This window comes from Peromyscus leucopus, chromosome X, assembly GCF_004664715.2.
Source record: "Peromyscus leucopus breed LL Stock chromosome X, UCI_PerLeu_2.1, whole genome shotgun sequence".
In the NCBI taxonomy this organism is placed as follows: Eukaryota; Metazoa; Chordata; class Mammalia; order Rodentia; family Cricetidae; genus Peromyscus; species Peromyscus leucopus.
This window is the reverse complement of record NC_051083.1, coordinates 113,158,372-113,186,017: the sequence shown is the minus strand read 5'-3', so window position 1 is coordinate 113,186,017 and position 27,646 is coordinate 113,158,372. Positions and strand designations below refer to the sequence as shown.

The window sequence follows — 27,646 nt, the reverse complement described above, 5'->3', positions numbered from 1 at the left end:
GATCAAGTCACTTCGCTCTTTGTACCTTTATGTGTGTTCTCAGATCAAATTCATGTTGTTATGCTGACCCTGTGAGGCATCTGTTTTCAAAAATTTACACTTTTTTTTTCATTTGTGATTCTTCATTTGTGTGTTTTAGTTTTCTCAAGAAAGAACAAGAAAGCCCCAAAATTTTAGAGTAAGCATATTTTGGGAAATAGTGTATTTCTATTCTTTCTAATTCTTCTGTCATTTTGCCTACATCATGTTGTTACCACACTTATAAGACAGACTGAATCTAGAGTAGTATGTTCAACCTCTTCATTAAATTTGAAAGACTTATTCAAGGGTTTTAAGGCTTAATTTTTATATCCTATTCTTCTTAACTAGATGTAATGTTGTGTGATATAGTGAAGACCACTATTTTCTAAGGTGATTGTGATCCTTTATATTGTCATTAAAATTTTGTCAACAGTTGCAGTGTTCCCACCAATGATAAAAGTAAAACATACAACTATCACAATGACATGTTTTGAAAGTAATTTTAAAGTGGATTATTTCTATGTTGGTTGTACACAAATATATAGAGTATTGAGTTTATTTTTAAAAATGTATGTATTTATTGTAGAATTTTCACCCCTCCACAGGACTTTGATTCTTGGTTTGACACTAAAAATTGCCTTGGTGATCAAAAACTTGTGGAAAGACTCCATGCAGTAAGTAATAGTAGTCAAAAAATCAATAATACATTTAATGGAATATAATTGAGCAAGAAAATAAACATTCATAGAATCCGAGCTTGTGGGCTTCCTGCTGGTTTCAGTCTCCTTGGTTCCTCTTGTAGCCCTTTTAAGAGCCCTGTGGTCAGCAAAGCTCTCTTAGGTCTCTCCAGAATAACTTTTTCTTTTGGTCTCCGTGATTCTGTGGTCCTTCCTTGTGGGACTTCTTTACTCTCTCATCCTCAAATCCTCCAGATGGCATCAGTATTCTTGCTTCCCAGGGAGCCTTCTGAGCCACCGCTGCTCCGCTGTATGTATGAACCTCTGCTATAGAGTCCTGAGCGCTCTCTGGGTCCATCTCCCACACACTGTCTTCTCTGTCATCTGTTCATCTACAGATTCCCCATATTTATTGGTCAACATTTTCAATTCGTTGATAAACACTTAGATCCATATATTACTCATCCCATTTCTTCTGTAGCATGACAGAGACCTCCTGTCCCCGGATTCCTACTTCTTCAGTGTATCAATCTGAAAAACCATTTTCTATCACTCAGATCACACTTTTGTTAGTACTGTCAGGCCTTTTTGCACCATTTTCCCTCTGCTACCCCTGTCCTGACAACTCCAAACTGTAATAAAGTAATGCTCTCTGTCTCCTGCATTTCAGTTTTGCTGTTGCCCTGTATGAGCATAATGAGTGTTTTTGTTGTACTGGGACTTCTCAGTACTGACAAAGACAACTCTACAATTCTACAGGTAGGAACTACTGTGATTTCATGTTACTTAGGATAAGCTGGAAATCCACGGTACTGATTTCTTTAATATGACCTTATCCAGCCTTCTTTCCCCTTTCTTCTAACAGCTGATTCAGATCTCTCCAACCTTGAGACTTCTATCTCAGGTATCTCTTGCCCTCTACCTCTCAGTAGGTAGCACTATTCTTTTCGGAATGGCAAAATGGAAGTCATTAGGTAGGAATTCATTCATGTAGGCCTGTCTGTCAAAGCTAAGTACATTTTGATTAATCAGCTGCTTGAGTGAAGCATGATCTTTTCTCTGCTCAATGGCAAATTCTTCCATGTGAACTCTGAATATCATCATTTCTTATTTCCTTATGGACTTTACCCCATAGTTTTATTCTTATAACTGGTTAAATTTTCTACTTGTCCCTCTGTATTGTCTCCTATTCCTCAATACATAAACATGCTTAGGTAGCTACCTTGAGGTTCTTGAGAAGATGTTTTTCAGCTATAAAAGATAACAAAAGGGTTACAGCCCATTGTGCAAGGGTTCTGATTTTCCAAACCCATACCTATCTGACCTAATGCGCACGCACACAGGAGAGAGAGAGATTATCTATCTATCTATCTATCTATCTATCTATCTATCTATCTATCTATCTATCTATCAATCATCTATCCATCTGTGGGAGGTCCCTGCAGGATTTACAGCTGTCAGGGAAAATGATCCAGATGAGGGAAGAATGAAACTCGGTTCAGCCCGATTTAGGTAACTGGTGCTAGGTCAAGAATTCTTAGAGTCTGACATCAGCTTGTTTATTTTTACCATATTTAAGCATAACACAATTTTGGAAAAAAATTTTGATAGCAATTAACTCAGCTCCATGAGTACAACAAAGCTTAAGACACATTTACATTGAAGCTCTTTACAAAGTACATATGGCTTTGCCTGTAAGATGGGTTCTTCTGACTCAGAAACAGTGCTCAAGAAAAGGGTCTAGGGAATGACTGATGTAATCATAATCCCTGTGGGAGTCAGGATTTGGTCTGGCCCTGAGATAACAGAAATCACTTAGGCTGTTGTAAAGTACAAATGACATCTCCCACAAGGATGAATTTTATGGCCTAGAAGTAATGCTCAAGGTTTTAAGGGTCTGAGATAAGTAAAACATAATTCTAGAAGATATGGGCAGAGCCTGACTCATCAGACAGCAAAGGATTACCAGATTGTAAACTGCATGCATTCCCAGCATTCTTGGAGGAGGAGGATAGGTTAAACATCTGTTTCTTTTAAAGGATGCCTATGAATTTAGCTTCCTGGCTTCTTCAGTGTTTATCTGTGTACAAAAATACTTTTTGCCCCATCCATCCATCCATCCATCCATCCATCCATCCATCCACCCACCCACCCATCCATCCATCCATCCATCCATCCATCCATCCATCCATCCATCCATCCATCCATCAATGCTCCCTCAACTTTGGGTTCTTAACTATGATTTTCTTTTCTTGACAGCCAACTTTCTTGAAAGAGCAGTTTACCGCTACATCTTCACTGTCTAACCTATTTGCTCATAAAGGCACTGATCATTGATGTCTCTCCATTCCTTATGCGTGAAACCTATTTTACGTAGTTTTCAATGAATTTTCAGTTGCTAAATTCAGGATATACCAGTGGTAATTAGCACTAATAATCAATATTGGAAACAACTTGGTTTCTCTGGAGATCCACTCTAAGTGTCAAGTTCACTTCTCCCAACTATCTTGTAAAATCTATATAGTACCTCTCCTTTAGCTACCATTTTGCTTTCTACATTTCAGTTATCCATAGTCAATCATAGTCCAAAAATATAGAAAACCATAGAAGTAAAAACAATGATTAATCTCTATGCATGAACTACCACTAGTTTCTGTACCAATCTTGGAAGTATTATTATCCTTAATACAAAATACTTTCTGCTATTGAAAGAGAACATAGTCATATGACTTATATTGCTGTATTATATTTGTTCTATTTTATTATTATTATTTTTCCATATTTCTGTGCTGTATTTATAAATTAAATTTATCATAGATATACATGTATGAGACATCATATTATACACACACACATATATATACATATATATATATATGTATGATTCTATATAATTTGCTATTTTGAGAATCTTCTAGGGATCTTGGACTCTGTTTCCAATGGGACAATGGGAGACTATTGACCTTTAACTTTCTACTGCATTCTGTTTTTTTTTTTTTTTTTTGCCTCAAAATCTTACAGACAGCTTAAATGCTTAATAAACTTTTAGATAACTTAAGATGCTCAAATCAGAAACCAACAGTCTTATATATAGATATCTAATAATAATGGCTACGGCTTATTGCACGTCAACCACAAATAATCTCTTTACATGAACTACCACAAATTTCTATAGCAGCCTTGGAAATAGGTATTATTATTTTCAGTGCAAAATACATTAAAATATACATGCTGAAATATTTTTAGATAAAAGAAGAAATAAACTTGAAAAAAATTCAAGTCTGAGTGTTTAATTCTGCTTCTACTTGTTAGCATAGTGGGTTTGGTGAACTTACTGAAATAGAAATGATCATATTCAGCCAGGTGGTGATGGCACAGGCCTTTAATCTCAGCACCCAGGAAGCAGAAGCAGGAGGATCTCTGAGTTAGAGGCCAGCCTGATCTACAGAGTGAGTTCCAGGACAGAGGAACCCTGTCTTGAAAAACCCAAAAGCCAAAACAAAAACTAAAACAAACAAATAAACAAAAAAAGCCCCCAAACCCAACAACAAGGAATAATCATATTTAGCACTGGAGAGATGGCTAAGCAGTTAAGAGTACTTGTTCTCATGTAGAGAGGACTTGGGTTCAGTTCCCTACATGGTAGCTCACAAGCGTCCATAACTCCATTTCCAGGGTTATGTGATGCCCTCTTCTGGCCTCCATGGGCACCAGGCACACACATGTTGCACATATATTCATAAAGACAAAACACGCATATTAAATAAGATAAATAAATCTGAAAAAATCGAGAAAGAAATAATCATATTCCCTTCAATGATTTACTCTAAGGATTTAACTGCTACCTATGAAGTTAATGGTGCGGTATGTGGCACGTTGCTGGTAGGTACTCCATGAATTGCAACACCATTATTTTCCTGTGACAAAAATCTGTGTTTCTGGTCTACACTAATTACCTTTTATCTGTATTCATTCGTGTCTTAAAAAACCATTGAATTCTTTTCTTTTCATTCATTTAATTATTTTAAATGACCTGAATTTTAATTTTATTTTGAGGGAAACTGAAACTCTCATTTTCTATTTTCCCTGTGTTAAAAAGTCTTGTATTAAAAGCAGTATTTAAAGCAAGACTTCTTCATTGATTATTCAACAGACAATGGCCTTGTCTTAATTTTTAGCTTAATTTCTCCTGTCAACTAATGATTGTTTAATTTTCCTCCCTCATTTTTAGAGGGTCTGGGAATTGAGCCCAGTCTTGTGAATGCTGAACATCTACTCCTTTTTTTTTTTTTTTTTTTTTGAGCAACCCCAACCTCCATTTTGATGTTTTTTTCTTCCAAGACAGGGTTTCTTTGTGTAGCCTTGGCTGTCCTGGAACCTGCTCTGTAGACCAGGCTGGCCTTGAACTCACAGAGATTCCACCTGCCTCTGCCTCCCCAGTGCTGGGATTAAAGGTGTGTCATTCCTATTTTCTAAGGAGCCATTTTTTGGTGGTTATTTACTGAGAATTTAGGCTACTGTTGGTTTTTGTTATTGTTTGTTAGATTATGTATTAGGATGAAAGTTTTAACAGTTGATTAGTATTAGTGAAATACACAATTTGAAACTGTGAATGCTTTATGTGCTTTTATAATAAACATTGCTTTTTAGGTTTTAAAGCCATTTTTGTTACGTCGTATAAAAACTGATGTAGAGAAGAGTCTGCCTCCCAAAAAGGAAATAAAGATTTACTTGGGACTGAGTAAAATGCAACGAGAATGGTGAGATATTTTATATCCATTAATATTGATTTATATATAAGAATTTATTAAAATCACATTTGTTGATTGTTCAATATGATAATTACATTTTATACTGAAATGGTAAGTTATGCTGTTCAAATATTCTATTAGAAAACTGTTGTGTTTTATTTAAAACTTAAGTTGAGATTGCTTTTAGCTTCAACATGAATATAGCTCAAACAAGTCTGCTGTAAACTTTCTGCAAATATTATAATTAGTGGATAATTGTCAGATGTAGTTACATTAATAGTTGATGACAATTTCTAATAATGGATGTAGTATAGGGACATATGTTCATAAGCAATATATAAGTAAGTAGCATGCCAAACAAAATGTTCAAATCTTTAATTTCTTGTTTTTTTTCAGATTATATTTTCTTCCAAATCCAAAACTTTTTTTTTTTATTCTTTTCGGATTGAACCCGGGGCACTGTGCATATTAGGCATGCACTTTACCATTGAACAATACCTCCAGCCCTCACACCAAATCTGCTTTTATGTGCTTTATTCCTATTTAATAGGAATCTAACTGCAATGCTAGTAGAACATTCATTTATGGCATTAAGTGTTCTTAAAATTGATTAATTATGATTTAACATTTTAGGTATACAAAAATTCTGATGAAAGATATTGATGTTTTAAACTCTTCTGGCAAGATGGACAAGATGCGACTCTTGAATATTCTGATGCAGCTCCGAAAGTGTTGTAATCACCCTTATCTATTCGATGGTGCAGAGCCTGGTCCACCTTATACGACAGATGAACACATTGTCAGCAACAGTGGTAAAATGGTAGCTCTGGATAAGCTATTGGCAAAAATTAAAGAACAAGGTGAGTGTGGAATTTTTTTTTATTAGCATGGGATAAATTAACAATAATAGTTTGTGTGTGAATAAAATGTTTTGTATTCATTCATCTACTTGGTTAGTAGACATTGTTGATTACTTACTGTTTGTCAGGAACGGTCCCACTGGCTAGGAATGCAAAGATGAATATGATAATGGCCTTGCTTTGAAGAGGCTCGCAGTGTAGTGAGGAAGAGGAGCTGCAATTCATTGTCCTAAGTGTACTTCATTAGGCTGTTGAGAAACTGGGGGTTGGGAATGTCTTCACAGTGATGATGTTTGAAGTGAAGACTGGGGAACGCAGGTAGGTGTGGGCCATTGATAATAGGTGGGGAGTGCTTTTCTAGGGCAATACAAGAGGTGTGAAAGAAGGGAACACAGCAGAGGAGTTTATGGTATGTGAGGTAGAAGGGCATTTGGTGAAGTTGATGAGGATAGATGGTGCCAAATTATGGAAGGTCTTTAAAACCATGCTTCAAAAATTGTTTAGACTTTTACTTTGGATACATAGGAGCTACAGAGGACTTAGTGGCAGGAAGTAACATGATCAGGATTGTATGTCAGGAAGATACTGTTGGAAACATTTTGTGGGAAATTTACTGGAAATGAGAGAGTAAAGCCAGGAGACAAGATGGAAGACAGTTGCAGTAGTAGTCCAGTGAGAGATTATATGGACCATTATAGATCCTTGGGATAAAGACAAGGCAAGAATCTTAGTCTCGGTAGTGTGTGTGTGGAAGATTTTTGAAGACTGAATGGAAACCTTGTAGTTCAACAAATACACAATTATGTGTAACATTCTTTGTTTTTGTGTGTGCGTGCTTCTGTGTTCATGTGTCATATTATTTAGATTGTTTATGATGCTTTATTTTGTTTTTGACTTTCAAGTTAGCATATATTATTTGCACAAAGATAATGTGTTTCATTATGGCATTTCATACTTTACACAAGTCATGTAACTCAGTTTTCTAATGAAACATTTCAGGGTCAAGAGTTCTCATTTTTAGCCAGATGACTCGGCTGCTAGACATTCTGGAGGATTACTGTATGTGGCGTGGTTATGAGTATTGTCGACTGGACGGACAAACCCCACATGAAGAGAGAGAGGTGAGGACAAGAAATGAAGCAAGACATTGAAAATCAGAGTTGAGTTGTATAATACTTTAGCAAGTTGTTTTAAGCTTTGGTCTGGTCTACTTCTAGGTGGTACTGAATTTCTCACTGACATCATGATCTTTCTTCCATATTTATCTTCCATTCCACCAATTTTTCCAAATCATCCCAAGCTCTTCAAAGATATTCTTTCCTAAGAACACTATCTGATTCCATCTTCATCTCTTTTAGCCACTGCCCCATTGGTTACTGTTTGTCAACTTTTACCTTGCAACTTCTAACTGTGTTCTTTTCTTTTCTTGTCTCCCACTGTAGACCCTTGCCATTTATGGAGTTTAATGGTGGACATTTTGCTAATTTATGATTAACTAACTTTAATATTGAATTAAGGAACAGTTTTGGCTTTGGTGGGCTTTTGTAAAAATGAAGTGAGATAAAATAGGTGTAGGTACTTATGAGTTTGGCATTTTAGGACACTAAAATGTTGGTTTGTAAGCATGAGTAAGCACACCTACCTATCACCCAATGTCTTCTTCAGACTTGGAAATCCTTGTAAGTCTTTATTATTATTATTATCCATCACAAATGAAATGGTTTGAAGGCATTTAAAACTCATTACATCACTTTGTTGATGGCTTTGCTAATTCTTTTTCTCTTTTCTGCAATCCTTAAGGTCTCTGTCTTTGGTTTCTTTTTTAAGTCAATACTCATGCTCTGGCCCAAAGAACAAGATTTTATGATACAGTGGAAAATACATAGAACTTCGTTTGAAGACCTGATTTTTAGCAATAACACCACCACTTTCTTGTGTATACAGGTCATTTAATTCTGTGGGCCTCAATATCTTTCATATCATAAAAATAAAATTAATACTAAATGCTTATTCCCGATGACACTGTGAACACTGGTGGATATAATAGGTACAAACAGTTTAAAAATACACAGTGCACTATATATTGTGAGCCTTGAAATTGCACACAGGTCCTTGTATCTGTTCAGGGCACCTTCTTAGGCTGTAGGAATCTCAGCCCATGTCCCTCTCCTTCCACAGCTGCTTCCTTTGCCTCTTATGCACACCCTCCCTGAAGCCTGGCTATCACACAGTATAGTGTTGCCAGCAGCACACAGACCTCTGTGTTAAGGGGTTTCTGCTACCTGTTGAAAGGAAACAGTTGTGATAACCTTTACACATGAAAGAATGTTTAAATGCTTCAATTATTTCCCACTTTATAGTTTTAAGTCCTCTATGACAGTTACTTGAAACTTTTGTTGATTTAGTCCTGAGAACCTAGTCTTTCATTAAGCATGGCACCTCTAGTACAGTTCAAGATGGTTGACTCTTCTTGCTAGAATGAAGAGGATACCATGGCAGAATTTAGTAGGCATTATCTGACCTCAAAATGCCAGTTGTCACTTCTGACCTATCTCCCTGTTCATTACCTAGTGATGTGGAACAACAACAACTTCCTCTTTTCGCTCTTCTTCTTCCTCCTCCTCTTCTTCTTCTCCTCTCCAAATTGTTCTCCATTCAAAGATTTTGAATTATGTGCATCAAATTTAAATACTGAGAAGTCAGAGCCATTCTTTCTTTTCCCTGGGAGATGTCCCACTTATGTTTTCATTCATATAGTAATTTCAAGTCTTTCCTAATACATTTTGTTCTTTACTCTGTGTACCAGCCATAGAGATTCCCCCACCCCCACCATTAATAGTTCTGGATTCACCCTTTCCCTATGGTTAAATTAAGCTATCCAGGCCTCTAGTCATCCTCTGACTTAATTGGCCTCACTTTTATAGGGAAAGGGGTTAACATTTATAAGCAGCTATTTTATGTCAGACACTTTGAGGTCCCAAATGATTCTCCCAGTAGTCTGGGTAAGGTACTGATAGGATTTTTGTCACATGAAATTGTGTCTCAGAGAAGTTAAAGGCTGGTGTCTCAGATGTATACACATGGCTAAGTTGTGCTTCACTCCCAGGCTTTTGCTATTTCCTCTACACCAGGTTGCCTGTCACCAACCTTATTAATACTACACAGTTTTATGCTCTACTGATTGTGGTAATGCTGGTCACCTTGTCTATTGAGGACTTAGATTATATTTGCATTTAGCAAATATATTGCATTTAATGCAATGTCTATTGCATTAAAAATATATGTGCATTTTGTGAGTACTGAGGGAGATTTGCAAAATCAATTTTCTCTGGGAAATTTTTATGAGAAATAATATGTAAGAAATTGATACCATAATATATATATATATATATATATATATATATATATATATATGCTCTATATAAAATCCAGTATCCTAGTACTTTTAATCAGGATTATATTGTGCTTTGTCAGTAAGAATATCATTATAGTTTTAGGAAAATATTTAACCTTAATGATGTACTCTATGTAATGTGTCTCCTTATTGTTGATGATTTAGGTTGTTTCTAGTTTTTCACTGTTGTAAATAATGCTACAGTGAAAGTCCTTGTACATAAATCTTGTGCACATCTCTGATTATTTCCTTAGGATAAGTTCCTGGAAGTGGAATTACTGGGTCAAAGGGTATGAACATTATTAAGGCTCTTGGTGCATGTTGCCAAATTGCTTTCCAGAAAGATTGTTCCAATTTACACCCCCAGAAGCAATATCCCTCTGCTCCCTCATCAACATTGAGTATTATCATTTTTTTTATCATTAAAAATGTCATTATATTATTTGTTGCATCTATTTGATTACTAGTGAGAAATGAACATTATTCTTGTTATATATATATTTGTATATATATATATTTGTATATATATATATGCATTTATTCTGAGTTGAAGTTGCTCACTTTTCAGGTTCCTTTTTCTACTGGAGTCAGCATTTTCCTAATTAATTTCTATCAGATCTTTGTATAGAGGATATTAACAATATATTAATTTTTAAGTTTCTTTACTAAATATCCCTGAACATGTCATTCTGATTTTCCTGATTATTTACTCATTTTCCCTATCATTATAGTGATATTGATCATCTTACTCTCATTTGCATTTCTCAACTTTTCTCTCTTGATTGATCTTTGCCACATCTTGTTTATCTGTCCTCAGAATGATATTGATGTTTCTGTCATTTTACTTGAAGACATATTTCAGCTCCTAATCAATTAGAACAGTTTTAGTATTGTTTTCAAAGAATGCAAATGAATTATTATTTGTTTAATTAAACTTGTTTGTATGATTGCTCTATATTTGTCTGTATTGGTTAACATTTACAAACTTCATTTATAAAAACATCTTTTCTCCAGCTACTTATACAAATGCAGTATATAGCTTTGAAGAATATTATAAAGTATTAGGTTATGGAGAATATTATATATAAAGTATAAAAATATTTTCTGTGAGCATGTTAACTTTTCTATTTCTTAAGATTTGTAATATAATCCAGTTTTTCTCTTTTTATATTCCTTTGTTAATTAAAAAAGGGAGCAATCGAAGCCTTCAATGCTCCTAATAGCAGCAAATTCATCTTTATGCTGAGTACAAGGGCTGGAGGTCTTGGAATTAACTTGGCAAGTGCTGATGTGGTTATCCTATATGATTCAGACTGGAATCCACAGGTTGATCTACAAGCTATGGTTAGTAATGTTTAACAATACCAGGAAATTATTGAAGCTCAGAATACTATTGTTCATATAGCACAAAGTTAATGAATGATTAAAGGGTAACAATTTTGGAGTGATTTTGTAGAAGTTAGAATTAAAGTTTCTGAGTTTATATATATATATATTTGCTTTCGTCATAGAATAGAAATGTCAGCTTTTTCCTATTCTTGAATATTGAGGAGACTTCCTGAGTTTGTTTTAATGAGAAGAATTTTGTCTCATTATTTTGTGTAACAAGAACATATTAAAATTAGGCCAGGTGTGGTGGCATGTGCCTTTAATCTCAGCATTCAGGAAACAGAGGCGGGGGAATCTGAGTTTGAGGTGAACCTGATCTACATAATGAGTTCCAGGCCAGCTGGGGCTGCATGGTTTCACCCTGTTAAAAAATCTTTAGTACTGAAATTAGAAAAGGTCAGACTGTAACTTTTGTGATAAAATAATTGGGAAGAGAAGGTAAAAATGTCAGGAAAATGTGCTGTTTGAGGACATCATCTGAAAATTGTGTGTGTGTGTGTGTGTGTGTGTGTGTGTGTGTGTGTTCCTGAGAGGGCGTATTTGAAAGCCAGAGACTGCCATGAGGATTTCTTCCTCAATTGCTTCTTCTTATTTTTGAGACAGGTTCTCTTACTGAGCCTGCAGCTTGCCACTTTGGATTGACAGCTTGGTCAGTGCGCCCGCCCCCTCTGCCCGAATCCGCTTGTCTCAGCCTCCCCGTTGTGGAGTTGCCAGAGTGCAGCACCATGGCTGGCTTCTATGTGGGTGCTAGAGATCCAAACTTAGGTCCTTATGCTTGAGCAGTAAACACTTTACTCCCCGAGCATATTTCCAAACCTGCAAATAATTTTGTGTGTGTGCATGCAGACACACACACACACACACACACACACACACACACACACACACACACGAAACTGTTTCTCTTACCATTTATCACAGTCTGGTCATTCAGGGATTATTGTTTGGAGTTTAAATTTTTAGATATTTGTAGAGCATTAAATTCTCTTTGAATGTGCTTTATTTAAAAATTGGTTATTGGGTTGTAGAGTTTTTATATTTATGGCAAGGACTGTTTTCAACGTTCTTTCTTTGTTCCTCCCCACCTTCTCGCTGTTCCCATTTGCTCTGTTAGTTTCTGCATTTTAAATACACTCTCCTCACATGCTTACATTTTACCAGAATTTGCCACCTGCCACCTTTGCTAATTATAAACCATTGGAGCAATTCTAGTGTAGTAAAATTATGAATATCTCATTAATATTTATGAGCCTTTACTATGTATCCCAGAATTGCCTTGGTAAGCAGAAAGAACTGCTTGATGGATGATGAGATAAAGCAGAATTTTGTCAATATAGCAGCCCTTGCTAACTACGTTGTTCCTTACTTCAAAAACTCCTTGCTTGTCCTAGAGATATTTGTGTTTAGTGAGTTAAAGTTACTTAGTAGCTTTATTTGTCCTCATCTTAAATGGGATTTGCCTTATGAAATTCTGGAAGTTTCCCAGTAGTAGCACAGCACTTTGTTCCAGAAGTTCCCAGAAGTCTTTGGACATCTTTAACATCCACCATCCACCTTTTACAAGTGACAGGTATAGAGAGATTGAAGTCTGAATTTTATTTTCGGGTATTTATAGCATTGTAGCTATATGTCTAAGCCTTGTCTACAGTCTCCGGCATCTTACAGTTGGACTCTTTCTGCTAGGATCGGGCCCATCGCATTGGTCAGAAGAAGCCAGTACGAGTCTTCCGTCTCATTACTGACAACACAGTGGAAGAACGGATTGTAGAGAGAGCTGAGATAAAACTAAGACTTGATTCAATTGTTATACAGCAAGGTATTTCTATGTGGAAACTTCATTAATTGGGAGAGGGGCAAAACACATTCAGTTTCCTTCAAAGGAGATCACTTTTCAATAATCTTTTCTCCCTTTCATTTTTTAGCTTATAACATAATTCCATCATTTTTTTCTTCCCCTTTCTCCCTCCAAATCCTCCCATATATATACCCATCCTACTCTTTTGAATTAATAACCTCTTTTTAAATTGATTGTTATTACATGCATATATGTATGTGTGTATTCCTAAATATAACCTGCTCAGCCTGTATAATGTTACTTGTATGTAAATGATCTTTAAAAAGATGTTTGCAATCTTTCTTATTTAAGCGTATGCCTTTAGTATGTGAAATAAACTCACTAGGTTAGTTGAATGCCAACGACATGACCTTTGCAGTGCCTTATACTATTTAGCAGAAAATATTGGCTTCTGAAAAATTCAACAAATATACACCAGAGAATCATTTCCATAAGGAGAATTTATCTGAAAAATTAAATTAGAACACAAAAAAGCATTTCCGACTTGGATTTTTAACTGAAATAATGAACTAAAAAATGTGGTAGAAAAACTGGCAGTCATTTATTAAATAAATAACATTAAACTCACCAATGTTTTTTATAAAACTACTCTATGTATGATTTAATTCAATCGTGTCTGATCAGAACCATTATACTATACTTTCTTTGAAATAGAATTGAATGTATTTCCTTTTAACTGTTATTAGGAAGACTCATTGACCAACAATCTAACAAACTGGCAAAAGAGGAAATGTTACAGATGATACGCCATGGAGCCACCCATGTTTTTGCCTGTAAAGAAAGTGAGCTGACAGATGAAGATATTACAACTATTCTGGAAAGAGGGGAAAAGAAGGTTAGTTCAAAATAGCATTGTATTTTCAAGATGGCTTATTTACAATCCCCACATTTACATTTCCACATACATGTATTGGTGCTGAACTGCATGTTTAAGATAACTTAAGTTCCTAAGAACTTGTAGAATTATGTTTGCAGGCATAGGGTAGGTTTTTACTTTTATTAGCTCAGCAACACTGGGCACATCATTTAAAATTAAGCAATTTATGTCTTCTTGAAAATACTGTACTTGAACACTCCACATTTTGTATGTAATTGCATATGGAAGGACTGCATTTTGTGATTTTTTTTGCATTGTATTAAAATACAGTATACTAATTGAAAGTGTTTTATAAACATTATGTGAAACATTAAATCATTCTTTGTCAAATCACCCTAAGTAGTTTTACAGTATTGCAATTTTGTGTCTAATGTGCCCCTTTCCTCACAAATTATAGTTTCAAACTTAAGAAAAGGTAGATAGAATGGTATAATGAGTTTCCACGTGCTTATCATCATTTACACTAAAAATAAAAAAACATAACCATCACAGTTTTGTCTCACCTGAAACCACCTTAGTATTTTTAATAATACAAGATATTTAATATCCAGTAACTACTCAAACTTCTAAGTGTTTCATAGCTAGGTAGTTGTACTTAAAGAAATATTTTCCCTTTTTTAAAAAGTGCACATAAAGTCTGTACATTGCAAATGATGGGTAGATTGTCCATTTACCTACCCTCTGTATGTGTATTTCCCCCTTAATTTATGTGGTAAAAAAACTAGTTTGCTTGCCTTTTGACTTAATCATTGTATAGATTTTGTGGATTACATATCTTCAGTCCTTTTTAAATATTTTCAGGATTGTCTCAGTTCTTTTGATCTTTCTACAACAAAATACCTGAGACAGGGAAAAAAGATTTTTGTAAGTCCAAGAGCCTGGTGCTATTAGCTTTGTCTTCTAGTGAGGGCCTTATGGAGGACAGCAGTGTATGGTGGGCACATGTGTATACAAGAGAGAGGAAGCAAGAGAACTTCAGAAGCAGCTTTCATAATTTTATAACAACCCACTGTCATGGCAATTAGTCCAGTCTCACAAGAGCTAGAGAGCAACCCTATGAGACCTAAGTTACTCCTGAGGGAAAACTCTTAATCTCTCTTAAAGACATAATCAACATCTCTTGACATTCTACCAATTTGATACCATTACAATGGGGACTAAATTTGCAGCTCATGAACCTTGGGGGAATAAAAAACTACTGAATTTTTTATTTGATTCTCAAAAGCAGTTTGATTCTCAAAATGCTTTTGTTTTAAAGGTTATAGAACAATCTTATGTTACTACTTTTTATATCAATATACAAAAAGTGTTTTAGTTTTACTTTGGTTTTATGATAGTATTAGCTATTTCTCTCATTAATATTATACAATAGAAATTATGATATGGCTACACCTTTAGTGATAAATGTCCTTTAAAGAAGCCCCAAGTGAAAATATTTGGGAATAAAACATTTAATTTTTTCTAAATACTCAAGACAAGTTAAATTTCAGGGTGTGTATGTGTGTGTGTGTGTGTGTGTGTGTGTGTGTGTGTGTGTGTGTGACTAGAGGTAGAATGTAGGGCCTTGCATGTTGTATGTAAGTACTCTGTCACCACCATCTCAAGAGAAGTATTTTCTCTTTCCTCTCCTCTCTCAGCATTGAATTCTTTAAAATTATTTTATGTGTATGGGTATTTTCCTGCATGTGTCCCTGGAGGAAGAAGAGGGTGTCTAGTAAACTTGAACTGGAGTTATGGATGGTTGTGAGGCACCATTTGGTTGCTGGGAATTGAACTCTAGTCTTCTACAAGAGCAAGAAGGACTCTAGTCCCTAATACTTTATTCTTCCCCTGTAAATTAGCGGAGTAGATACTTCATGGCAAACCTGGCTTCCAGAAAAATAGAAAATTCACATTTTTTTGCAAGTTGATTCATTGATAATTTTCTCCTTTCAATATATTCAATTTTAGACTGCAGAGATGAATGAACGCATGCAAAAAATGGGAGAATCATCTCTAAGAAATTTTAGAATGGACCTTGAACAAAGTTTGTACAAGTTTGAAGGAGAGGATTATAGAGAAAAACAGAAGGTAACTTTATATTTGTAGTCATTAAGTGGTTGAATTTTTATTTTCCTTGTAAAATTTATAAAATAATGCAGGAATTTATGCAGTGCAAGGACAATCTTTAATATATTTTGCTGTTGTCAATGCAGGTGAATACTTTTTCCCCAAAGTTTGGATCAGAAGTGTTTCATGTTTTGGAATTTTTTAGGTTTTTGAATATTTGCAGAAACATTACTGATCTGCCAATTTGAAATTGGAAATATTACAAAACTTATGTTACAATTTGGAATTTTGTAGCATTTTGGATTTCAGATTGATGTGCTCAAGCTGTACTACTACTTTGTTAGTTAACATGGGATACAGGAATGTGGTTGAGTCCTGAAACTTAACCTGAAATCTGATCTCTATTGTTAGGTAAATGACTTTGGGTACTCAGCTTGTTCATGTACCAAAGGGAGAATGTAGTAAGTATACAGATTGATTTTCATAAGGAAATGGGCTAATATTTTAAAGTAATTAGAACCATACCTGGCAGCAAGTGCCTTAGTTGCTTTTCCTGTTGGTGTTATAAAATACACCAACAAAAGCACCTTAAGTGGGGCTGGAGAGACAGCTCAACGGTTAAGAGCATGTATTTTCCTTTCAGAGGACCTGGGTTCGAGTCCCAGCACCTGTGTCTGGTGGATCACAATCTCTTATAACTCCAGCTCTAGCCATCTGTCACCTCTGTCATCTGTATACACACACATACACAGACCCCTAATTTCAATAATAAAATGTCTACAAAAAGAAACGTAAATAAGGGATAGTTGTTTATTTTGGCTTTCAGTGCAAGGAACAATAAGTACACGAGGGCAGGTGGATCAAGGTAGTAAGTAGGATCCTGAAGCCACTGATCATATTGCATTCACAGTCAGGAAGAAGACAATGCTAAATGCTTTTGTCAGCAAGCCTTTTCCTTTAAATAAGTATTTTTTAATAAGAATTATGTGTCTATGTGTGTAGGTCAGAGGATAACTTGTGGGAGTCGGTTCTCTCTTCTACCATGTGGTTCCCTGGTACTGGACTCAGATTTTCAGGTTTGAAGGCATGTGATTTTATGGGATGAACCTTCTCACTGCTTCCCTTCCTCCTTTTTATGCAGTCCAGGATCCCATCCCAGGGAATGATACCACCCACAACGGGCCTTCTCACCAACATACTGCACCCCCAAAGGTTGATCTTCTCACCAACATACTACATCTCCAAGCCTGTCCAGAGGCCTGTCCCCAAGTGATTCTAGATCTCATCCAGATAAAAATTGAGACTAATGATCACAGCTAATATTAACTAAATATAAGGAATAATGTCATATTAGCAGTTAATTGCCCCAAGGGCTTTATTATATGTGGTCTCTTGAAAAGGAATACTTTGTGATATAGTGCATAGATATTAGTGTTGAAGAAGTGAAAGCCTAATGTTATGTATGCTTAAACTGGAATTTAGGTGGTAATTTTTAATTTTTATTTTGAAATGACTTTAGATGAATAGAACAACAGCAAAAATAGTACAGAGTTTAATGCTAATAATATATGCACAGGGAGAGGCAGAGGGAGAGGGAGAAGGAGAGGGAGAGGCAGAGGGAGAGCCAGAGGGAGAGGGAGAGGCAGAGGCAGTTGGATCTCTCACAGATGCAGATGGATCTCTTTGAGGACAGCCTGTTCTACATAGTGAGTTCCAGGACAGCCAAGGCTACATAATAGACAGACTCTGTCTCGAAAACTTCAAACTAAACCAAACCAAGCCAAAAAACAAACTAGACTTTACTTTAAGGGGAATTTTAGGTTCCCAACAAAATCAAATGGAAAGAACATATACCCCTTGTCTGACATACACCCCTCCTCTACAATCAGTATCCTGAGCCAAAGTGGTACATGGGTTACAATCATGAATGTACATTAACACATCATTGTCACCCCAAACCCATCATTTGCAACAGGGTTCTCTTTCTTAGGATGGCACATTCTATGGTTTTTAATAAATGCATAGACATCTACCATTATAATATCATAAAGTATTTTCACAGCCTTAAAACCCCCCTGCCTTTTTCTTCTCGGCGTCTTGCAAGGATTCATCTTTTTATTACTTTTTTCATAGTTTTTTCATTTTTCAGAATGTCATACCATTAAATGAAGTCTTTTTAGATTGATGTCCTTGATTTAGTAATATGTGTTTCAGTTTCCTCTGTCTTTCTTCATGGGTCAATAGCTCATTTTGTTTTTTAGCACTGAGAGACAGTCCACATTCTGAATGTGCTGCTGTTTATCTATTCACCCACTAAGGACTATCTTGGTTGTTTCCAAGTGTTTATGGTTATGGATAAATCTACTGTATACATCTGTTTGTAGAATTTTTTAAAAACAACGGTTTTTTTTTTTTATTCCTTTGGGAATACCAGGGAATACGCCTGTTTGGTCCTATGATAAAAGTATGTTTAGATTTACAGGAAACTGGCAGATTTTCTTCCAAAGTGGCGATGCTATTTCACATTCTCCCAGCAGTGAAAGAAAACTTAGTCCACATCTTTACCAGTAGTTGGTGGTGTTGAAATATTGGATTTTCACTTTCCTAATAGGTGCATAGTGGCTTCTTGTTATTTTAATTGAAAAAAATTTTGAGATTATAATATACTTATGTCATTTCCCCTCCCCTTCCTACCCCCAATATACTCCACCTTGCTCTCTTTAAAATTAATTTATTAAATATATAAATACAACCTACTCAGTCTATACAAAGTAACTATTTATGATTTCAGGACTGACCATTTGGTATTGGGTAATCAATCCATGTGCCTGGGCAAGACTGTTTCTCCTGCTGTCAGCATCCCTTAATTGCTTGTAGTTCTTTGTGTAGGGTTGAGGCCACATGAGCTTTCCCCCTGCCTACATAGCATGCTTATTGGTGTTATCATTGTTCAGCTTGTATTTAGGCAGTCATGTCAGTGAATCTTCATGGATGTAGCATCTCTGCCATTTCTAGGAGACACAATCTCACAACACACTTTTTACTCCTGTGGCCCTTAGAATATTTTCTTTCTCTCTTCTGAAATGATCCCCGAGTCTTAGGTGCAGGAGTTGTACTGTACATATATCAGTTGGGACTAGGCCCCACAACTCTTCAATTTGATTGGTTGTGATTTTCTGTAATGGTCTATGTCTGTTGAGACATTTCCTTGATGCAGGGTGATAGCTGCTGTGGTCCAGCCTTGGTTTGGGTTTGCATTGTATTTTTTTCTTCTTGGAGCATATCAGAACCTACCACTGATTCTATTTGCTTGGTGTCCAGGGAACTTACTCTCAACAGTTGGCACTATGTATATTCCTGAGGCTCTTTCCCCATTTTGTGTATGCATGCCTTACACTCCTTTCTAGAACTCTGAGACACGGTTAATATTCCATGTGTTTTCTTATATGTACCTAACGGTCTCTACTGAGTCAGTAAAGTTCCCAGGATTAGGAGTTGTAGTTAGTAACTACAGATAAGAGATGTAAGAAGCAATAGCCTACAGAATCTTAGGGGTAAACATTTGAGAAAGAACAGAATTTCCAGGGAAAATTACAGCTGTTGCATGTGTGACTGACAAAGTAAAACAGAAAACTGCGCAAAGAATCAACAATATAATGGGAGAGAAAAGAGCCTGCAAGCTGCACGAATTTGCAGATTCCTATGCTGTTCCGTGGTCTGCTGGTCTTTGCCAAGTGAGAATCCAAGGAAACCCATTGGATGGGTAGTCATATGCTGAAGCAAGACTAGGCTGCATGGCTCTTGACAGATACCTACACTTTTATCTGTGGGTATAAGGATAAATATTCAGAATGCAGTTAAAACTCGTGCTGGTTTAGTAAAGTGGTGTTTGTAGGGTCTCTGCAAAGATCAATGACTCCACTAGCCCTGGGTAGTTGGCTGAGTTTCTAATACCAGGCATGATTTTTCTCTCTTTGAGTGTGTCTTATGTCCAATTAAAGAGATGTTAGTTACTGCCAAGGTATGCGTACCACTACTGTACCCTTAGGGTTATGGTGCCATGCTGGTCATCATTGTAGTTCGTAAGTGTCATAGCTGGGTAGGAATGTTGATTACTTCCCTCCTCTGGCACCATGAAAGTTAGTCCTCTGGGAAGAGACATTCAGGTTAGTTGCAACTCAAGAATCTTTGGGCCTTGTGTCTGAAAGTGCGTGGTATCTTCAGCAATAGGGGCTTACCTTTCACTTCTGGGGAGCAACCAAGGTTAGTAACAATACCCTGCAATGTTTTGGGAATCTTTTGGGCCCCTCTGAGCAGCAACTCAAAAGAGGGATTCTCATGCCGGAGGCTGGGGATTTTATTAGGTAGCTTATGCCTCTTTGGGGGAACATTGCCATCTGAGATGGGAATCTATTAAATTATCTATGTATATTTATACAGAGATGTACCATGTATTATAGGTATTTTTTGGTAGACATCCTTACTGTTATTTTATCCTCCTCCCTCCCCCTCCATAGTTAGGGACCCCTCCATTTTTTCCCACTTCTTTCTACCCATCACTTATACTCTGCTATTCCCTTCTCTATTTCTAACAGGTATAGAGGGATTTTTCCTTATTTTAATCTGAAATTTCTTGATGACATATTGAACATATTTTCCATATACTTAACCATCTCTTTGTCTTTTTTAAGTCTTTTGTCCATTTTATTTTTTCAACTGAATTGTTTTGTTTGTTTTTGTACTGTCACTATTTGGGTACTTACTTTATTTTTGATAATGGTCCTTCAATCAATTTTGTCTTTTGCTGATATTTTTTCCCCATCTGTAGTATATTTTTCATTCTCTTAGCCTACATTACTTTTTTTTTTGCTGTGCATGTTCTTAGTCTCTTCTAGTCTGTGTGAATTCTCTAGGTTTTGTTTTCTTTCATGATATGGATACTTATTTGTAACTTGTCTCTTGCTTTGTGTTTTTTTGGACGGTTTTTCATGATTTTACTGAGATTATGCATTTTTGGCAAGAATATCCCAGAAGGGATGTTGTGTCCTGTACAGAGTATCAGAGCATCAATGATCTTAACCATTCTTTTTATGGGTGATATTAACCTTTTCACTTAGTGGTTGGGGATGGCATCTGCCAAGTTTCTCTCCTATGAATTTAGTATTTTTGACTTTTGTAATTGATAACTCTCTTGGGAAGGATGTTTTTAAACTTGTATGTGATGATCTTATTATCTGTTGGGGGAGTTATTGTTATGATGTGTGCCTGAGGGCAATTCCATCTATAATTCCTGCTTGGGAATTTCTGTAAGAAGAAGCTGCCCCTTCTCTGTCAATTATTTCTGTCCTTATTTATTTATATCACTGTAGACTCATGTCTGTTTATTTTTGACTTACAATATAGTTTATTATTATTATTGCTCAAATTGTTCCATAAAACATATTTTTGATCTGATAGAAATGATGTCTTATTAGAGTGAAACTCTTTTTTTTGATCTTGGTTTTACTTATGAGAGCTGAACCATTTTAAATTGCATCATACCCACTATACTGACAATACTTTCTTGCCGTTATTTGCCTCTGATGGGTTTTGTTCCTTGACTTATATTTGTCTATTTTATTTGCAATCTTAACTCAGACGCTTTGTGTTTTATCCTGCTTAGATGGAGGTGATGGCCTTTCTGCACAGGGTAGAAATTGCTTGCCTAATATGCTTTTTAGATCTAATTATATGATACGAATTTTATTTACTCTCCAATTATTCCTATGGATTATTGGTACTAAGAGTGTTTTATAAAGTGGAAAAATATTAATAGAACCTAAATATCATTGGAACTTTTTTTCAGTGCTGGGACTCCCTCATGCTCAGCACATCCTATACTATTGAACTACATCTCTAGACCCATTCACAGAGTAAGATTAGGCTAGTTAAATACTTGTATGTGTACGGCTTTCCTATGCTTCGATTTCTAGCAGAAATGATAATTTGCAGATAAGAAATATTTGAATGATTATGATGATTCCTATAATTGAATGTCTACTATTAACAGTAATATTTAAAATCAGAATTTTTTAGTATTCTCAGTTGAGATTATATTTTATTTCTGTGCATTCATGTTTTCTACATAGGGTCATAAATTAGGTTCATATTGTTTCTGAAGAGAATTGAAAATCTGAAGGTATATTATTCAAAAATCTTAGAAATTATATGTTAGGGTAGATTTTTCACATATGATTTGTTAAATCAGTTACATTATTTTACTAGCATGCCTAGTCAATTTAATCATGGTAGCTGACATTAATCCTTGATAAATTAACTTGAATAAGTTAGTGTTAATATGCTTTTGTCTAAAACAAGCCAATTCAGTATAATTAATTCTGTTTTTGAAAGTTCAAGAATTGGCCTTTAACACTTACTTCAAATTTCAACATCTAGACTTTCAAACATATGCAGATTGGATGGCCAAATACATTACCTCTAAAAAGTTAGTTTCAAGTATACATTTTTACTTCAATTTAGAAAGATTAAATTACATGTTATTTTAAAAATCTTTTTGTGAGTGTGTATATGTGTGTATGTATGTTCACATCAATGTCGGTGCACATGTATGTTCACATGTGTATGGAGGCCAGAGGTTGATATCTGATGTCTGCCTTATATATTGAGGCAGGGTTTCTCACTTGAACCCAGAGTTCACTGATTGGGCTAGCCTAGCTAGCCAGCATCCTCTGGGGAATCCTCTGGTGCCACCTCCTGAGCTATTTATGAAATCTTTCCCCCCCATTACTGTTACCTCACACACTAACTCATTTGATATAAGAAACACAATTCATCTCCCTCTTTATTGTATTCCTTTCCTCCCTCCCTGTCTCCCACTGTTCTTTCCTTTCTTTGTTTGGTATCGAACCCGGGGCTTCTTACATACCAGGCACGTTCTCTACCACTGATATACATCTCTAGCCCTAGATGTGGATCTTTATTTTATTTAAGTATCCCATTTTAATTTCTTATAACTTCTTAGAATTAGAAGACATTGAAGGTCATTTACTCTAACCTTTCTTGTAATGAAGAAATCTCACTTTATAGGGTGAGCAAGATGACTCAGTGAAAGGTGCTTGCCACCAAGCCTGACAACCTGAGTTCAATCCTTGGAATCCGTATGGTGGAGAGAACCGACTCCTAAAAGTTGTTCTCTGATCTTCGCAGGTGCGACATGGCATGAACATGCATGCACACATACACACATATGCACACGCAAATAAATACATAAATGTGATTTAAAAAGAAATCTCATTCACAGCATCTACAACAGATGATGGCTTGTGTTTGAATTCTGCAGTGCTGGGAATCCTACCTCTCTCAGGGTAGTTACTTTCACTGTTTGCCATCTTGCCCTTGTGTAGTCTAGGCAAACAGTCTACCACTGAGCTACACCCCCAGCCCTGTTAAATTATATTGCATAATGGTATTGTTTCTTGTAACTTTACACATTGGTTTGAATCTTATGAATCAACAAAAAACTATTCTTTGTTATTGTGTAGACTTTGACTTATGAGCCTTAACTTCAGGATTTATTTCTCTAGATATTGTGAGTACTTATAGATCTCTAATCACCTTCATTATTTTAGCTTATTATCCATGTTTTTCTTAAGTGGTTTTGGGAGTTGAACCAAGGGCCTTGTGCATGTTAAACATTTATTCTATCACTGAGCTACACATGCATCCTTGACATCCACTCTTTGCCTATGATGAAATATTGAAATCAACCTTAAGATGATAAGCGATTGATTTCACTAGTGAAATGGAGAAACACCACAAAATGGAGAAAAACAGAGGAATGTGAAAAAATTTCCTTGGACTCCAGAACTTTATGTTGTCAATTTTGCTTGTTGACTATTAAAATGCATTTCCTAGCTCTTAATGGGGTAAGTTTTGCAATGCGACAAGTCAATGGTAATATTAATTTCCATGTGTGATAATACCTTAACATTTAACTGTTGGCTAGTTAGCTAATGCTTTCAGATATAAATCACTATGTTTGATGTTGCGGTTCCAACCCAGGACTTTGCACAAGTTAATCATACAGGGTACTACTGAGCTAGATTCCCAGATCCTTTGTGGTTGTATTTAACCTTCAAGGTGAGTATTAATTGTTCTCATTTTACAGAAAGTAGAAATAATCCTCAAAGAAGTATGACCAGTGAAATGATAGGATTCAGATTCAGTGACTTTTGCCCACTCCACTACAGCTTACCTTTCTAGAAAGTTCCCTTTGATTTGAAGGAGGTGTGCTGTCATGCTGCTGCTTATCATTTACTCCTCTGACCTATTATATGTATAAAGTTACCAGAATCAACACTTCTTTTACTTTTATGACAATTCCTCCTTATTTACTCAAATTGCCATCAGATTCTAAGCAGTTAGTGCATATTATTCTCAATTAAGGAAGAAATAATTTTAAAATTATTTTCAAAAATGTGAAAAAAATCTTTACTCCTAAACTTGATTTATAGCAATGTTACAGAACTTTGTAGGTAGAAGTAGGATTTATGAAGCAAGTTTTAATTGCTTCTAATTACTACCTTATTGCATGTGGTACTGAGAAAATAGTTCAGAGTAATTAAACCTCTTGTTCTTTCTTGTGTGTAGCTTGGTGTGGTGGAATGGATTGAACCTCCTAAACGAGAACGCAAGGCCAACTATGCAGTGGATGCCTACTTTAGAGAGGCTTTGCGTGTCAGTGAGCCAAAGATCCCAAAGGTAAAACTGTACAGGGCCAGTTTTCACATGCTGTTGTAGAATTCTCTTATAACATAGTTTGTGATTCAGATTTTCTTATATATTGCCAAGTCATAGTTCCTAAAATATAACAATACAGTAAGCACTTGCTATGGGCCAGCCACATGAATGGTTTCTGTTGTATTTGTTTTTCCATATGTAGAAATCAGTAGAGTTACTTGTATCAGCTTTGTGCTTCATGAAAACAAGTATGTATGTGTGTATGTAACATATTTTTTCCTCATAGGCTCCTCGGCCTCCAAAACAGCCAAATGTTCAGGATTTTCAGTTTTTTCCACCACGCTTATTTGAGCTCCTGGAAAAGGAAATTCTTTATTATCGGAAGACTATAGGGTATAAGGTAATTTTCAAATTAGTGTGATATAATCTTTTTAAACTGTTTTATTTGTATGAGTGTTTTTCCTGCATGTGCTCCATGTGACTGCCTGGTGTCCTTAGAGGCTAGAAGAGGGTGTTAGATCCCCTGGAACTAAAGTTACAGGTGGTTGTGAGCCACCATGTTTGGGTTAGGGTTTGAACCTGGGTCCTCTAGAATAGCATTAAGTTCTCTCAACTACTGAATCATGTCTTCTAGTCTCAATAATATTTTATGTGCTGTTGTAGAATTCTCTTATAACATGGTTTGTTATTCCAATTTTCTTATATTATTGCCAAATCATAGTTCCTAAAATATAACAATACAGTAAACACTAGTTAAAATAGGCTGTCCTCTATTTAATATTAAAGAATATAAGAGCATATAATAATGTTTTAAACTAGTAGTAATTATGAAACTATTAAGTCACTAAAAAGTGCCATCAATGAAACAATTGGTTTCCAATATTTCAAAACAGTAACATCTGTAATAATGTTATTTCAATAGATTTAGTATTTGGATTGTCAAAGAACATGTAGAAAAAATAACTATGGATTAGAAATGAATTTTGACATATGATTTTTAAATAATTTTCCTTAGTAGAACTAAGAAACAGTATTTTTGTGTTTATTGCTCACAGGTTAGTAAAGACCTTGGTAGTGGTTAATGGTCACTTAGATGTTAAAGATAACAATACACATGATAATTAGTCAAAATTCTTTTTTGCATATGTAGATACAAATTTTAGTAATTAAAATTTAGTGGCTATAATACTACATCTATCTATATTAAGAGATTAAGAATACAAAGTTATTTCTGTATGTGGAAATTGACTTCCTAGTCAATAGAGATGGTTGACTAAAAGTATAAGAATCACTAACTTAGCCAGGCGGTGATGGTACACACCTTTAATCCCAGCACTCAGGAGGCAGAGCCAGGCAGATCTCTGTGAGTTCGAGGCCAATCTGGTCTACAGGGCGAAATCCAGGACAGGCACTAAAACTACACAGAGAAACCCTGTCTCGAAAAACCAAAAAAAAAAAAAAAAAAAAAAAAAAAATCACTAACATAAAGTATCAGCAGACTTGCAATCTTATGAAATTTTCTGTTTTATGAATTGGAAGTTATATTTCAAAATTTATTTTGTTGCAGCTTTATTAGAGTTGGAACTTTGATCAATTATATTGATTAGTAGCTAGAATGTACCTAGAGAAACTATGTAAGCTAGAATGTACCTAGAGAAACTATGTATTTGTGATAATTAATTTGTATTTCAGAATGTACATGGGCTAGTTAAAATATTGTTAGATAAATATGGTTAGATTTGGGCATAATTAAACTGTCAAGACCAGAAAGAATCATTTTCAAGAAAGTGTAGCAGAATAAAGTAACCATGTTTGACTGCTCAGATTATACATAAGAAAGTAAAGACAATGTAGAAACAAAATACAAAATTCAAGATGTTAGTTATTAAATAGTTAATTTTGTGGGGTAAACAGACATATAGCACTTCACTGAGGTTTATAGTCATTCTTAGTTATAGAACATTATTTTCAGCTTCTTTTATCAACTGTTATCAGTAAGACTCGAAAGGAGAATTAATTGAAATACTAGATCTTGAGTACTAAACAAAATAGTAGTGTAGGACATTTTATAATTTATACAATGCTTTACCATATATTTCATTTGATCCTAACAACCTCATTATATAGATTTGATTGTCTGCTTGTAATTGGTAAGGGAACTGGAGTTCAGAAAGGTTCAGTTACTTTGTGCAAGGTCACATAGATAATGAGGTTGCCCTGCTGTCTCAAACCTACTTATTAGACTTTAAATACTGTGCTCTTTCTATGCAGACATTCTCGGCTATTTCTGCATGTGATATAACCCCTTTTGTTTCTGCAGTCCTAAATAAGGACTGTGTTTATTAGTAGTGTGACATGTCATTTGGGAGGTGAGCCAAGTGGTAGTCAAGTAGCAGCAATAAAAAAAATCTCAGATGATGGAACTGTTTATTTTCCTTCTTTGGAGATAGTGTGATTTTGTTCCCTGTGAGAATTCCAGTGCCCACTCCATTCGGGCCACAAATTCAGTTAGAATGTAAACAGTGCCTTTCATTACAGGCAGTTTGTGGTGAGGAGCCAGGCCTCAGAATGATTGTTTGGGTGGTGGCCAGCTGGAAGAACATGGAGGAGGAAAGAAACCTTATAAGACAGGGTAATAAATGGACAGCTGCAAGGGGTAAGAGAAAGGAAGAGGGAGGAGGTGTAAGAAGAGAGGAAATGAGTGAGTGGGAAGAGGAAAGATGCTATGGAGTTCGCATTCTTGCACTTCACTATTTTATCTCCCTCACCTCCCAGAAAGTGTTAGAGAAAGAGCAGAGTGTAAGGAGGAAGGACTCCATTTAATACCCGTTCACTGAGCACTGCTTTGTGTTAGGTGCTGTGATAGGCACTTGGGAGAAAGATAAACACGCTTGGCTGCTGGACTGTTTCCATGATGGGACACATACATGCTCCTGGAAAAAGCCTGTTCTTGTTAACTGTCCCTTTGCTACGGTGTCTCTACTGAATGAAGTTGACATCTGCCCATGTGAAGCAAACTGATGGAGAAGGGTCT

At 35.7% G+C, this 27,646-nt stretch overlaps 1 protein-coding gene across 11 annotated transcripts in view; it reads left to right on the top strand.

Moving 5' to 3' along the window:
- Smarca1 (SWI/SNF related, matrix associated, actin dependent regulator of chromatin, subfamily a, member 1) overlaps positions 1-27,646 on the top strand; it is a 69,935-nt gene that overhangs the window by 16,892 nt on the left and 25,397 nt on the right. For 6 of the 11 annotated variants that reach the window (XM_037198842.1, XM_037198843.1, XM_028887345.2 and 3 more), the window contains 11 exons: positions 627-695; positions 5,349-5,458; positions 6,083-6,309; positions 7,309-7,430; positions 9,958-9,993; positions 10,895-11,047; positions 12,776-12,908; positions 13,634-13,782; positions 15,775-15,894; positions 24,523-24,633; positions 24,899-25,012. In XM_037198842.1, coding sequence (XP_037054737.1) covers positions 627-695; positions 5,349-5,458; positions 6,083-6,309; positions 7,309-7,430; positions 9,958-9,993; positions 10,895-11,047; positions 12,776-12,908; positions 13,634-13,782; positions 15,775-15,894; positions 24,523-24,633; positions 24,899-25,012 — 1,344 coding nt within the window. The remainder of the gene's footprint in view (positions 1-626; positions 696-5,348; positions 5,459-6,082; positions 6,310-7,308; positions 7,431-9,957; positions 9,994-10,894; positions 11,048-12,775; positions 12,909-13,633; positions 13,783-15,774; positions 15,895-24,522; positions 24,634-24,898; positions 25,013-27,646) is intronic. The other 5 variants (XM_028887342.2, XM_037198844.1, XM_028887344.2 and 2 more) reach the window with 1 other exon arrangement.